The sequence below is a fragment of the Oratosquilla oratoria genome, chromosome 41 (genome assembly GCF_046742065.1).
Source record: "Oratosquilla oratoria isolate Oo_2021 chromosome 41, ASM4674206v1, whole genome shotgun sequence".
In the NCBI taxonomy this organism is placed as follows: domain Eukaryota; kingdom Metazoa; phylum Arthropoda; class Malacostraca; order Stomatopoda; family Squillidae; genus Oratosquilla; species Oratosquilla oratoria.
In genome coordinates, this window is record NC_134817.1 from 29837147 (window position 1) to 29853041 (window position 15895).

A 15895-nucleotide genomic window follows, 5' to 3' on the forward strand; every position below is an offset into this window, starting at 1 on the left:
CTTATGGGTGATATTTTTTATAATACAAGACCATGGTTCTATAATAGTCTTTTTGAAACGTCAAGACATTAATTTCACCATATGGACTCAAATTGGACTAGTAATAAAATAAGTACAAATTGTACAGTATATTGTCATTGTATATCTGTATCAGTGTTAACTTGACTCCATAAACAGATTATATTATCATTATTATCAGTGCTATTATAATTATTATTATTCAAAAACCTCTTGCCGCCAGGCGATTTCATTCACTCACGAAGGGGAATTGTAACATCCTATGCCTGTCACTAAAGGTCAGAATTCGAACTTCTTCGACTATTTAGAGTTTGCAACGTATCTGGTGTTCCACAACACACTGTTGGACTTCGAGGGCGAGTCCTCCGTGCGCGCACGCCGGCCGACTTTCACAAGACGCTTCCCGTGTCCGGGAACTGACCATTCCCGGACACGGGAAGCCACCCTTCCGGATGAATGGAATAGCTTGACGGCAGCCAGAATTAAGAAAAAAGTGCCTACAGGTACGGAAGGGCCTTAACCGAGACGGGCATAAAAAAAAAATAATAAGATTAAATAAAATAAATGAAAAATTAAATAAATGAAAAATAAAATAAATTAAATAAAGATAAAAAATAAACAATTAAGATTGAATAAAAAATGAAAAATAAAATAAATTCAATTAAATAAAAAATAAAATAATGCAAAATACATAAAATAAATAAAATATATTAAAATAAAAATATAAATATATATTTTTGTACCTTGAAACTGTGTAGACCTAAATCCCTCTATGACCCTCACTAACGCGGGAAGACGACGCCGCGGAGACTAATAAAATAGTCTGGAAGGGGCTGCTTAACACAGAGAGAGAGGGGGGGGGGAGGGAGAGGGAAGGGGAGAGAGGGGGGAGAGAGGGAAGGTGGGAGAAGAGGGAGGGAGAGGTAGAGAGAGGGGGAGGGAGAGGTAGAGAGAGGGAGAGAGATAGGCAACCAAACTTTCATTCTTAATACATGGTATTAAGTTTATAACTGTTCAAGAAACTGTTCAAGAAATACGAGAAGAAAGCGGACGGGGGAGGAGGAGGGGAGGCGACATTAACTCGGCATCATTGGCGGTAAAACCAGTTTGCAAGTGTGCGAGAGTGAAACTCGGTAATTTGAGGGGAGAAAAAATCTGCTGGAACAGAAAAAGAAAACAGAACAAATGGATCCCACATTCCGTATACACAAAACACACACACACACACCTGCCTACCCCTCTCACCTAACACGCTATGACAAAGTACTTTTTGGATTCCTGTTTAAGCCCCCCTCCCCTCCAAACAAAACAAAAAAATCTGTAAACAAGTTTCCGCAATGAAGAGTGGTAAGGGTGATGGAAGCCTCGCTAATCCTCATCGGTCATTGAAAGCCCGCTAATCTGGCTTCTGGCTTTGAGTGGGCTCACCTCACCACACTGGGAGTCTAACGGTACCAGCACGAAGTCCCCAAGACTACGGAAGGCAGCCAAGCCCTCCCCCCCCCCTCCCCGAAAAAATAAAAACAATAAAATAAGAAATAATAAAATAACTATCATCAGCGCCCGGGATCGGGGCGACCACGAAGAAACAAAGTTCTCGTGGATGTCATACTCCAGCGGAGGAGAAAACGAGAGGAGGAACTTTTACTTTCCTGCGCCGGGGCAGGACGGCTGCTGCCGAGTCAGGCTAGGGCTCGGAGATCACGAAAGGGCAAAAGCGATGAACGGCACCGGACGCGGCACCGGAAATCTCGGAAAAAAAAAAAAACGTTTCTGATAGTGTAGTTCCGTCAAAAGACAAGATTAGAATTCTTTCCCAACAGGTCCTTGACCAACTTCAGAGCCACTGCACCGACCTAAATTGTTGGACATCCTGTCTAAATAAAACCGAAAAAAAGAATAAAAAGAATGAAAAATAAACATACATATAACGATGATAAACAAAGCGCATTGGGTATCTAAGACAATTTTGAAGCCACGGGAGACTGAAGGCCCGTCATAGCAAAGGCGAAGTACAGAACGTGGGAGTGTTGCAGAAAGGCAAGTAAAATAGCCAAATTGAACGTGAATCAGCTGTACGAAAAACAAACACACATCTATCCTCCTTCAGTTTTTTTTTATTGTTCTTCTTTGTCTATTATTTTCTTCCTTTGGAAATGATCGTATCATCGTTTTTTTCCCTTGGCATGCCCACTTCTTTATGAACGGTCAACAGGTTTATCATAATACATTTCCCATGGTATAATGATAAACTAAGTACTCAGACCGACTGCATTTCTGTTCCCACAAAAGAGAGAGAGAGAGGGAAGGAGGGAGGGAGAGAGAGAGAGAGAGAGAGAGAGAGAGAGAGAGAGAGAGAGAGAGCGAGAGAGGGAGGGAGAGAGAGAGAGAGAGAGAGAGAGCGAGAGAGCGAGAGAGAGAGAGCGAGAGAGAGAGAAGAGAGAGGAGAGGAAAGAGGAGAGAGAAGAGAGAGGAGAGGAAAGAGAGGAGAGGAGAGAGGGAGAGAGAGTGCCAAACCTTCGTATTAAATCTACACATCATTCTCAGTCCCTTTACCATGTCACTCAATCCCGTCACTAAAACCATTCTTTTTCTTGCAGATGGAGGAGGAGGGGGAGGAGGAGGAGGAGGAGGGGTGGACGCGCCCTCCGGCAACGCATCACTCTACAAGAGGAGCCGCCCACCATCCCCTACGCCCACGAAGTGTCTTCAGAACGATCACGGTGTCATCTCCAACGGTCACCCCAACGGAGTACATCTTTCCAACGGACACGTCCCCAACGGTCACGTTTGTAACGGTCACGTTCCCCAGGCACATCCCAAGGGACACACGATCAACGGGCAAGTCCCTAACGGGTGTGTGTCGAAAGGATATCCCTCTAACGGGTTCACGACCCTGAAGCACACACCCCATAGCTCAAACGACCCCCACAACCGCAACGGGTACACACATTCCCCCAACAGTCATAAAACGAACACTTACAGCTCAACCGAATTAATCCCCGAGACGAGTTGTTCTCAGAACGGGGCCGTTCCAAGTAAAACAATGAAGAACGGTTACATCCCTTCGACGGCGAACGGCTGCGCGCATAGCGTCGCCAACGGCTGCGTCGGCGCCAACCCTCACAGCGCCTCCACCGGGAGTCACCGCTGGGTTCGTCCCCTCGGCCAAGCCGAGAGGTTCATGACGGATGCCCATGACTTCGGGTGCATGACGACGGTCTATGCCCTGTGGCTGGATGCCAGGCAACCGGTCTCTTTCCACGTGATCAAGTACGCGGCCACGTTGGTGCAAAGGTATGCCATGCAAACCGTTATACTCGATTTATCTTGACTTGGCGGGGGCCTACTTCAACCATGCTGCCGAACACTCGGCTTGACATTCTCAGAAGTCGTCGACTTAGTCTTTGTTGAGACACTGACAAGACGGCGAAGGTGGGTACGGAAGACCTCTTTACTCCCGACTAGTTTTACACCTTTTCATTCTGACGTTTATGTCCATGCATTCTGCCATGAGGGACCAATGATAGTTACCTACCAGTGGTGATCATGCAAGACGACGTTGATGAGAACCATTTCCCTGCCCATCTTCAAAACCCATCCTCGCCTCCATCTAGAGGTGCTACCCTAAAGGACTGGGCCCAAGATCTTTCTCAGCTTCGAATACCGTCCCCGACCCCAATTACTTTTTCACGCAAGACAAACTGACAACTGGCGACTGCACTTCTCTTCCTGCTAGATAAATCGAGACTCGCACACAGACCCATACTAATATAGCAACAATCCAAATCTTCTTCCAAGAGAGAATGGGATTTGCCGAGGTCAACTACTGACTACTGTGGAACTCTGGATTCCCAACTGGTAAAACTCAAACCAACAATTATAATGACGCGCACACTGAAACGTAACTACGAAATTAAGGTTGCCAAACAAGCGAGATCCAACCCAAAGGGTTTCTTTTATCTCTACAGGACAAAAAATAAGGACAGGATAGCACCAATTAAAAACGACAAAGATGTCATGATAGATTCGGAGGAAAAAATGAGCGAGACGTTTAACAATTATTTTCTCATAGTGTTTACAGAGGAGAGATTAGATATGGTACCTGACTGCGACCTGATTTTCAATGGGGATGAAATAGCATGAGCATTAGTAAGGTAGATGTAGTTAGACAGAATGATGGACTTAAAGCTATAAAATCCCCGGGTCCAAAAAATTTTTTTTCCAAGAAAGCTCAAGAGTGTAAATTTGAAAATGTGACCAGTTAACAGAAACATTTAATAACTGTTGACACTGGTTTTGTGCCTTTTGCTTAGTGGCAGGCAAACATTCCTATTTTCAAAAGGGAAGATAAATCATCTATGTGTAACTACAGGCCATTCAGTTTGACATCAGTTATAGGTAAAATGCTTGAATCAATAATAGCTAATAGAATCAGAGATCACAGCGTGAGAATTTGATTCATGACTCACAGCATTGTTTCTCCATGGGTAAGTTATGTGTAACTAATAATAATGATAGTTACAATGTTGTTTACCTTGACTTAGTAAAACATTTGACAAGGTGCCCCACCAGAGACTACTGAATAAAGTCAAAGCCCATGCCATAGGAGGGAAAGCGTTTGAATGGATTAGAGTTTGGATCACTGACAAAAAACAGTGGGTCACTATAAATGGTGTAAAATCCAAATGAGCGAGTGTTTCTTGTGGAGTTCCCCAAGACTGTTTTGGGTCATTTATTGTTCATTATGTACATAAATGACTTGGACAAAGGGATTAATAGCCATGTTAACAAGTTTGCAAATGACACTCAAATAGGATGCCTTAATTAGTTCAGGAGAAGACACCAAGGTTCTGCAGGGGGATCTTAAATTGCTCACATGGTTGGTGAAATGGCAAGTGGATTTCAATATCTCAAAGTGTAGCAGGTTAACCGTAGGCTTACACAACCTAGAAAGTAGGTATAGCAAAGATAACATTTATTTAGAGAAAATTGAGTGTGAGAGACTTGGGAGTTCTAGTGTGTCCTGACTATAAATCCAGGAAACAGTGCATTAACACCAGGAATAGTGCTAACAGAGCATTAGGTTTCATTGCTAGGACTATGACGAATAAAAATGTAGAGGCAATTATCAAATCATCTGGCATTAGTTAGACCCATCCTTGGTTATGCAGTGCAATTTTGGTCTCCATCCTATAGAATAGATATCAATTCACTAGAATCAGTACAGAGGAAAATGAACAAAACAATACATGGGCTCAGAAATTTACTTTACAAGGGCAGGCTCAAGCACCTACTTAAACTCTCTGAAAAGACACACAGTGCAGGGTGATTCAATAGAAGTATTCAAGTGGATCAAAGGTTTCAACAAGGGTGACACAGACAAGGTCATCATATTAAGATAATAGGGCAGAGCTTGCAGTAATTGATTTAAATTGGACAAATTTAGATTTAAGAAGAAAATGAGCAAGAACTGGTTCACCAATAGAGTGGTCAATGAATGGAATAGACTTAGTAACTATGTAGCGAGTGTTGAAAATAGTTTTTTTTTTAAGAAAAGGTTAGATAACTTTATGGATGGAGATGACAGGTGGTAATAACATGGAACTGCCTAGTGTAAGCCTTATGGTCTCTTGCAGTCTCCTGCATTCCTATGTAACAACAAATATCCTTTCTTCAACAAATATTTTATGGAAGAAGAATTAAAGTGGGCAAAAACAGTGTGGGGGTCAAGGATAAACAGTGGAAGCAGTAGATATGGAATGACAAGGAGAGTGCAACAATGGCAGCACAAAGGCATGTATACAAGTCATGGTTGCAAATAATAAAATGGCCAAACAACACTGGATAGACAAGACACAGACAGAAAGAGCAAATACTCCAAAGTAGTAAGATTCCATGAAAAGAAGAACTACACAGATTACAACTGAAATGGATAAAACACAAGTGAAATGGTTAAGCTGCAGTCTGGATGAACTGCAGGCTCTGCAGTTTACTTATATTAAAACTGCAGAGATCAGAGCTGAGGATGAGAAAAATGGATCATATAGAGGAAACCATTTGGACTAGTCCTCTGACTAGTTTTAAGGAGCTAGCAGTTAACTTTTTTGAAGGATAGAAATGGAGATGTCATTAAAAGCAGAGAGTGATTAAAATAATAATAACAACAACAACAACAACAAATAAAGAGTAGGAGTTCTACCAAGAGCTTTACTCCTCCACATCTTACTTAAAGGAAGCCAGAAAGACCTAAACATTTATCATCCAATTATTTATCAAACATATACAACCTATTGTTGCTTCGAGTCCCCACAACAGCTGGCAATGACCTTCAGGTCTCCTCCATAGATCTCTCTGGAGAGCAACCTTGGATTGAAACATGTGTTAGTGTAAGACTGTTTCTGCATCATTGACTGAAAATAGTAGAAAGAGTGGAGTAGTCATCAGGTGTCAGCTCTCCTTGTGTTTAAAGGTGGAGAAAATATGTTAATCCATAGACAAGCTAGCCCCTCAAAGCTGTTGCACCTCCAAACAAAAGTAAGGAAGTAGATAGGATTTGAAGAAGGGTAACTGGATGAAGACTCGACTGCTTCATGCAGTCACTGGTTTCAGACTTTCAAAATATGCTGATTAATCTCAACAGTTTCAAAATAGAGGTTTGAAGATGAATAATGGCAAACCAAAGTAATATTCAACTGAAGTCCAAAATAAAATAATTACAATTGATACTGGTAATCTAGAAGCTGAAGAGTGGAATTACTACTTAAACCAGATGCTACTGCTGAAATAATGAAACAAAAATAAAAGACATCACAATGGGTTAGAAAGCATTTAGTAAAAACAAGAACATATATCTGAAACAAAGTTGACTATGCTCCTGCAGTAACCTATGGATGTAAAACATGGAAAGTGATTGAAGGCAATGGAAACAAAGCAAAGGAGTGCAAAGACAAATTGAAAGACCAATCTAGGGAATACTGCCAAAAATCAGGAGGGTAGACTGGGGACCAAACTGGATTGAAAGATTGTGGAGGCAACATAGAAGTACTGTAGAAATAGAATTAGGCAGGGAAGAATGTAGATGGAACAAGCATGTTTCTGATTGGATCCTGTGAGACAAGATGCATGTAACATAAATGTAGGAGATAAGACAGACTATGGGGACAAAATGACCCGGCAAAAAGATATCCCTATCATGAAATGAAAAATTGCCAGAATTCTAAACATCAGATCAATCTCACTCCTCTTCATTATATCTCAGCTGAGGAAATAAAATACAAATAAAATAATACAAGTGATAGAAACTCAATTCTCACCTAAAGAGCATGGATTAAACTTAGACATTCATTAGCATACTGCTGACAAACCTCACCCAATGAGTATCAAATTGTGTCAACAAATAGATACAGTATATCAGCTATATCAACCCAAGTAAGACTTACTGACCATTTGTATCAGGCCCGTGCAGAAGGGGGTGCTGGGGGTGCCCGAGCACCTGCCCCTTTGCCCTGTGCCCCAAAAGAGCCCTTCACAACAATATATAAAAATGAATGAAAAATGATCTCACAGGCTTTCCATTTTCTTACCATTCAGAAATTATAATGTGGAAAATGGTGTTGTACCCTACTGGATAGTTGCCAAATACAAATAATACAAAAGAGTGAAGTGCCCAATTTCCTGCCCAAAACACTTGCCCGTTGCAATGTCTGTGCACATTACTGATTTGTATGATATAACAAACAAGGTATTTGTGGTGTAAGGTTCGTTATGGATGATGGGTGCATGAAAAATTAAAATATGTATGTACGTATAGTACATACTTTCAGCTATAACAACCAAGCCTTTCCCCAAGTTAGTTTGATACATCAAGGGTTTACTGTAGAACAATAATGGTACGGTAAATAAAGACAGACTTTTGATACAGTTGCCAGGCTGAACAAAAATCCGAGTAATGGAGCACCACAAAGGGTGATACTATACTGGATATTATTCAGTTTCTTTACAAACAACCTCTCCTCCAATAACCCTGAACAAAAAGTCAAAACACTCGCATGAACAGATGACCTTACACTAAATGTACAGCATATCTATACAGAACTCAAGAAACATAATTGGAAAGGCAAATAAAAATTAAACTTTTCAGAAATGTAGGAAGTACAGGTATTGAATAATAAATAACAAATGGTGGGTCCCCAGACTGGCTGTGATGACAACTAAATCAATGACAAGTAGACAAAGAACCCATACGAACCATACAAAACTGTCTCCACAGCCTGGTACCCTACAATAAAAGAGGAAAAAATTAATCATCACAGGTCAAAACAAAACCTTGATAAACTTAACAGACTGCACAAAAACAACCCCTATAAACAATCCCCATCTTCACTAACAAAAATCATCCCCCATTGAAAATGGGCATATACAATCATGATGCAAGTTTGCACTCCATCAGGCTTGTCTTGTTTTGTTTTGTAGTTTTGGTGTTAGCACCATGGCCTGTTTGGGGACATGCCGTCTTATGTATGGTGAGAAGTGCACGTGAAGATTCTTTGGTTTGTCGTTACGACTGTGGTTGTGAATATATAAAATCGGTGTAATCAGCTTGACCATACTGATTAGGTGCTAGCATATAAATGCAGCACTGCTCTATCACACACCACCACTGTGGAGAGGGATTGGAAAGTCATGAAAGTATATTTTAACTAACTAGGGATCGAACTCTAATCTTCTGCATTCCGATGCAGGAATGTTACCTATTACTCCACACAGGCCTGATGACTTATCCAAACAAGTCTCACAAAACTAGTCATTTACCTCCCTACCAATGAATTACAATGGGAAAAAATATTGATTAAACATACATCTTTACAGTTTGAAACCACTATTTTTCATTCAATTTTGATATTACTAATTTTCTTTAAAACCTTAAAGGCTTGTATCAAGGCCTCGAGCGCAATTTAGAGAGAACAAGTTTATACACTACTCTTACACCCAAATATGCCCAGGCATAGCTGGGTAAAGGTGAGCCATAGGCTGTACGAGAGAAAAGAACAGATCCCTGGCCTCCTTTTACATCTTCCCTAATACCATTTTAACAATGAAACAAACTCAAAAGACAGTAAAAAAATAATAAATAGATTAATAAATTAATACAAGTACAATAGAAAAATATGGGGTTCAACAAAACATTAAAAGTTTAAAATGTACTCACCCCTTAAACATGAAGTGGTTTGAGCAACTCACAGGAAAAATACCATCACCAAAACTACTGTGCAAATAACCAAGCACTTCTCCAAGAATGAATTTCAAATCTACAGCTCCAGGAAATCGAAAAAATAAATAAACAAAAAAAATAAATAAATAAATAAATAATAAATAAATATATTTATTTATTCTTTATCTATTATATATATATATATATATATATATATATATATATATATATATACAATAATAATAAATAAACAAGAAACCAGACATGTATGCCAGTCCTCCCTTTTCTGACAAAGATGTATAAATTGCAATAATGTGTTAAAATCTTGTGCAGAAACCCCAGCCAAGATATCATACAGCCATCTAAATCACCCAGAAACAAGTGCAATAAAAACCTCAACAAATACCTTTAACCAACCCTGGATGCACAACAGAATTTCAACACCCAGGAAAAGAATGCATACAATCTTCATTGTACTGGCTGTCACTTGAGGCAACTCATGTAAATGGTAAGAATACCTATGCAGCAAGTAGAAAGTCATGGGTTCGAGTCCCAAGTGACCAATTTTCTGCGACACACACATAGGGGGTTGGATATATAGAACCCTGCCATTAGTACCCACAGCCAAACTGACCCAGAGGTACAGAAAGCCTTAGGGGGGGTGATGTACAGGTTGTCACTTCAGGCAACCAAGATGTAATCAGTAAGCATACCTACCAGCACGTAGAAGTCCTGGGTTGAAGACTCATTCCAGTTTTCAGACATCCTTACATCCTACACTCATCTTGAAACCAAACCAGTTGAAAACCTGACATCCTATAGATCAATTTATGATCCACAATATCCAAAATGATGTTAAGAATTGAACAAGAGGAGATTACAAGAGACCAAGGTCTACACTAGGCAGTTCCATGTCCCTTACCACCTGTCATCCCTATCCATAAAGTTGTCGAATCTTCTCTTAAAACAACCAATTATTTCAGGGCTCACTACATGGTCACTAAGTCTATTCCATCGTTAACCACTGTTGGTAAACAAGTTCTTGCCTACTAAACTACAACTGTTCACCCACCCTTACCGACATGAATACGAAGGCCACTCCAACACATTAACGAGTATTTGAATAATAATGATAAAATTATCACCAGAAATAATAGAACAGACAAACAAAGCATTTGTCACAGTCTCAAGACATACTACCAAAATAGATCAGAGGCACATCCATAAAACAATTGATTAAGCTTTGATGGAAGAGAATGCATTGTATACCAAAATATCTGGAATCAAAAGACATACAATGTTGTCCGCCATGCACAATTCTTTTACCTGTACTATTCAGGCAGAAATAATAACTACGGGGGTTTTATTATGATATTTACCTTCCATGACTTACAGGCGTTAACCGAGGGGACTGCTACGACGCACCCGCCTTACTATACGAACGACTTGTCACCGACTCGCCATCCTGGATTTCGATTGACCAAAAACCAAATTATAAAATAATTAGTTAACCCAGAAATTAAATATTTACCTGAAGTCCTTGGGTATTATTAAAATCAGTGACAATTTGAAATAGTACGAAATCTGAAATATATGAATAAATATTTGAATAAATCGAAGAACTGGTATAAAAAACAGTAAATACACCTATATCTTATGAGGTATCAACTTAAATTGTTCTCAAAATAATCTTAGTCATAGTACTATATCCACCTATTTACAAGACTACAATTGCTAAAATAAAAATTTATCAATGCATATATTACGCAACGTTACCATATAATAAGAAAAATTGAAGAAATGTAGGCAATCTCAGTTAAGGTGAGATGCCAGTTTAGCTATTTAGGCCAATTTGAAGACGACTAGAGACAATTTCTACTCAGGATATATCGATCGACAGTAAAGTCCTACTTGATATGTGGATTACATCTTAATATAATTTCAACAAGTCAAATATTTAGCAAATATTACTATAAAATATATTTCCCTCAAAATATAAATTGGTAATGATTTATTAGCCCACACAATTTACAAATATAAATTCGTAATTATTTATGGCCCACACAGTTTACAAAAATTGTCATAAAAATCACACAAATCTACTTTTTTTTATACTACATACTCCAATGGAATTAATTAACTTTCATTAATGTTTCATTCTTCCAGAAAAATGCCGCACTTGCGAATGGTTCTGGGGATCAAGGATGACGACTTGTGGTGGAGAGAACTCACCAACGAAATCGTCGACGTCGAGGAGATGGAGACCGATGACGTCATACAGACCTTCGAGTCCCTACTACGGCGGCGTTACCGTATGATGGAAGGTCCTCTGTGGTTCGTTCGCCTCGTTAAAGTCAAAGAAGAGGACGACATTCGCGATTCGAATCACAACCTCAAGTATCGTTATGTCGTCATCTTCGGCTTCCATCACAACGTTAGCGATGGTACAACCAACATGAAGTTTTGCAACATCTTCCTCTCAGTACTGAACCGACTGATGCAAGGGAAGGAGGTGGACATGAAGGAGGAGGGAACGTTTGCACCTCCCATCCATGACGAAATTGCAAGAAAGATAGCATCGAAATGGTGGCTTCTCAACGTTTTTCTTCGACGACTCTTCAGAGGCATAATATGCTATGGTTCTTATGTAAGCAATATCACTCGCATCTTCCCCCTTCCTGCACACAAGGAAGCGAGTACAAATGTTCTCCATCACGAGCTGGACGAACTGACGACACAGCGTCTCCTCAAGAGGTGTAAAATGGAGAATGTTACTCTGAACTCTGCATTCACGGCAGCCGCCAACCTCAGTCTGTTCAGAATGGCGCTCGACCAAGGCAGTAAGCTCTCATCCACTTCCTTTGACTCCGTTCACGCCATCAACATGAGGCGTTACTGGCCAAAGGAGAAACAGCCCAACACGTACGGCTGCCACATTTCAATGCTGGACATTGAAGTACCCACTACGGTTGAAGACTTCGATAACTTCTGGGAATATGCCCGGAGAGTGCACGGCAACTTCCTGCATGTCATTACAAAGTCACAAAGGGCCCTCAAGCTCATGCCCATTAGTCAAAAACTTCGTCTAATCATTGTGTTCAACTCTTGGTTGGCCTCCCTGGGTCTCCCGTCTACTAACGACAACCACTACTGCACCACCAACATGGGAGACTTGAGCAACACGTTCCCCGGGACAGGAGAGGAGGTCGAGGTTTCCAAGGTTCTTCGGTCAGTATCGTGTCACCTGATGCCCACGCTCTGTCAACACACGCTGCAGACCTTCCGGGGGAAGTTCTGTTACTCTCTAGACTACTACACCCAGAAGTTTGAACCCGAAACGGCAGTGACTTATGCCAAAACCATCCTCGATATGCTCACACACGTCATTCACACACCGAACTGATGCCGCCGGTTTAAACCTGTGTAGTTCTAAGGTATCACCCTACTGGTGCATTTTTGCACCTCCAGTGCTCATATGGTTGGTCGTCAGTGACTGAAACAAACTTTGGAAGCTGTTCCAACACTTGTAACGGGCATGGGATGTGTAAGTTACCTGGTTCGTCTTGCAGCAATATACTGTAGACATACCCTCAGCACACTCCCTGACAACCCTGTGATGAGCACCCTGGTGGTGTACATCAGTACACTGAACATAGGCAAAGCTTTGTCACACAAAATAGTGAACAGCATGCCGATCATTAAATTATACAAAATATGTTATGCATATACCTGCACAGTCTCAAAGAATCACAATGCCGTTTAGATGGATGGAGTTCGCCGCACACACACACACACATCTCACAAGGTTCATGTACCACGTTAGGGTGTGGAGAGCTTCCGTTACTTTGCACCAAAATGTAAGGTTACAACCAAAAGGCAACGACTGCAGAGCGGAAAGGTGACAGACAATGCAAAACAATGCCCACAGTTTGGCTAGTGAGCAGGTGTATGTGTTGTCAATCAAGTGAAAAGTGGAGTGTCTTGCTACACATGGTCATCTGTCAAAGCCATGAAGACGTTCTACTTTTGTGCTCCTGGCCAGCTGGCGATAGAGTAAGCAATATTTTATACCTAGAAATATATCCTAAGTATACCATCATCCTGTTTCAAAATCCTTTTTTCAGCAAATGTCCTGATAATCGGTTAACTTGACGTAGATCCTTCTGTAAGAGTAACCTACCTCTTCCCGCTTCATCCGTTGGTTGTATATGTGATGAGTACAAAACCAAGTTACCTTCCCCTTTTGAGTGTTTTATATTCAGTATTATGTCATGTCATCAATAAATGACTTAATTTCACTGCACGTTTAACTGAACAATACCTCTATTTACGAACCTAAGCACTTTTGAGTGACAACGTGGATTTACAAGATAATACATCCCATCATATTTGATAATCTGCTACTGGAATCTAACACCATATCACATACTAAAATACGTTTAGGTTTTAAAATCCCATTGTTGCGAAATGTTGAACAAATGTGTAGCCTGTCTCCTCTAAGTAATGGGCACATTCACTGGTTTATTTTGAAAACTGTAGAATCTCTTTCATCAACATTTTGTCAGCTCTCCTACTGAATAAATGGAGGAAATACAACTGGAGTTGGTAGAGTGAAGTGATGGTGTTCAGCTTTGAAAATGTGTTTCAGGGAGATGATTCTCTCTTACGTTCACCACCACTTCCAGGTACTCGACATTGGTCTCTCATAATATACAGAGCGGACCTACAAGAGTGCAACGACACAAAACTGAAGTCCTAGCTGCTCTAACTGCACATTTAGATGAAACAGTGAGACCTGATGGTCGACTTGATGTCATCGACAATAGAGGGATGAAGATGTTCTTTAGGTCTGGCAGCTGGATTTCAGCTGAGGAGAAAGCCAGATGGACCCGTTGTTGGTAAGAAAATAATCTTAGCTCGGACCACCCGCTTTCACGGGATTGGTGTCTGGCAGAAGGGAAGTAGGAAAACTGTGATTTATTTTTTCTTCTCTTTTAAGACTTCTGTGTAGTGTAAGTACTTGCCACGGCCTTGGAGACACAATGGGTAATGATATACATAATCCTAAATTCCATGAACAAGCCAGAGGCGAGCATGACCCGACTCCAGCATCCACCTGGGGCAAGACGTCACCCCGGGGTCAAACACGTCACTAATGACTACTACTCAGTGACGAGTGAGCCCGAATGTCATCGGCAGTAACCAGCGCATCTATCCTTGTGGGCAATATCACAGCAAAGAGTAGGTAAAAGAGATGAAGGCAGCAATAAAGGATGGAAAGTAGAACTCACACGTATATATATATATATATATATATTTTGATTAAAATCAACTGCGCTAATAGATTTAACTATTTTCAGTTGTATCTTAAGTTTAAGGAAGGACTTCGTTCATAAGCTGAATGAAGTTGATAGGAAGTCCTTCCTTAAACTTAAGAAGATACAACTGAAAATAGTTAAATCTATTAGCGCAGTTGATTTTAATCAAAATTACATATATATATATATATATATATATGTATGTATATATATATATATATATATATGTATATATATATATTTTTTTTTCCTAGTCAACTGCGCTAATAGCTTTGGCTATCTTAAGATTCAAATTCTTCAGTTTGAAGAATATTTTTCTGTCTTCACAGTGTGAACATAATCATTCATGATTTCAAAATCATGGAGAAGAGGTGCAGTAAAAGGCGCTGCTGAATGCCAATGGTTATAACAACACAATGTAACAGTACAAAAGCTGTTGACACAAACACCGAAAACTTAAGTCTTTTCGCCTCTCACGGAGGCTTCTTCAGGGTGAGAAGATCTATAAATTCCAAGGTTAACTAGGTCTTCTATCGACGAAGATGAAGCAACTGGTAATGGTCTCTGGCCGACTGTCAGTCCTTAAATAGCAGGATGGTAAGGTTATTGGGAGAGGTCATCACAGGCCCGACCCCAGGAACATCATGCCCAACAAAAACAACAAGATGAAGGTGCATCCGAACCCCTACTAGAGCGATACCTCCACCAAAACCCTCAACATAAAAATTCCCAGCCCACAGGACCCCAAACAAGAAGTCGAGCGAGACTTTCCTCCACAAGCTCCGGAATATATATATATATAAATATATATATATATATGTATGTATATATATATACATATATATATATACATATGTATATGTGTATACATATATATGTATATATATATACATACTATACACACACACACACATATATATATATACATATATATATACACATACATATATATATATACACACATACATACATATATATATATATATATATATATATATATATATATTCTTGTTGACAGACGAGATTAAATGATATTGCTGTTTCTGCATTATTTATCTTTTTGTTAAGAACTTCAATTTCTCTTGCTAATTTACGGTGTTGGACTGATAGTTTGCTGAGTAGCTGTCCAACACCGTAAATTAGCAAGAGAAATTGAAGTTCTTAACAAAAAGATAAATAATGCAGAAACAGCAATATCATTTAATCTCGTCTGTCAACAAGAAAATATTCTTCCTGGATACACTAATATATATATATATATATATATATATATATATATATATATATTTGAATATCGAGGGAGCAGATTCTCTTGTAGACATGTGTAATTAAAGTCGACAGCATT

General features: G+C 39.8%; 1 protein-coding gene and 1 long non-coding RNA gene across 2 annotated transcripts in view; one reads left to right on the top strand and one right to left on the bottom strand.

Moving 5' to 3' along the window:
- LOC143021191 (uncharacterized) overlaps window positions 1-10694 on the bottom strand; it is a 162279-nt gene extending 151585 nt beyond the window's left edge. The window contains exon 1 of the long non-coding RNA XR_012965970.1: window positions 10612-10694. This is a non-coding gene — a long non-coding RNA (uncharacterized LOC143021191). The remainder of the gene's footprint in view (window positions 1-10611) is intronic.
- Window positions 1-13524, top strand: part of LOC143021190 (uncharacterized) — a 46252-nt gene extending 32728 nt beyond the window's left edge. The window contains exons 2-3 of the mRNA XM_076178490.1: window positions 2619-3315; window positions 11399-13524. Coding sequence (XP_076034605.1) covers window positions 2619-3315; window positions 11399-12635 — 1934 coding nt within the window. The 3' untranslated portion in view covers window positions 12636-13524. The remainder of the gene's footprint in view (window positions 1-2618; window positions 3316-11398) is intronic.
- The last annotated feature ends 2371 nt before the right edge of the window (window positions 13525-15895 follow it).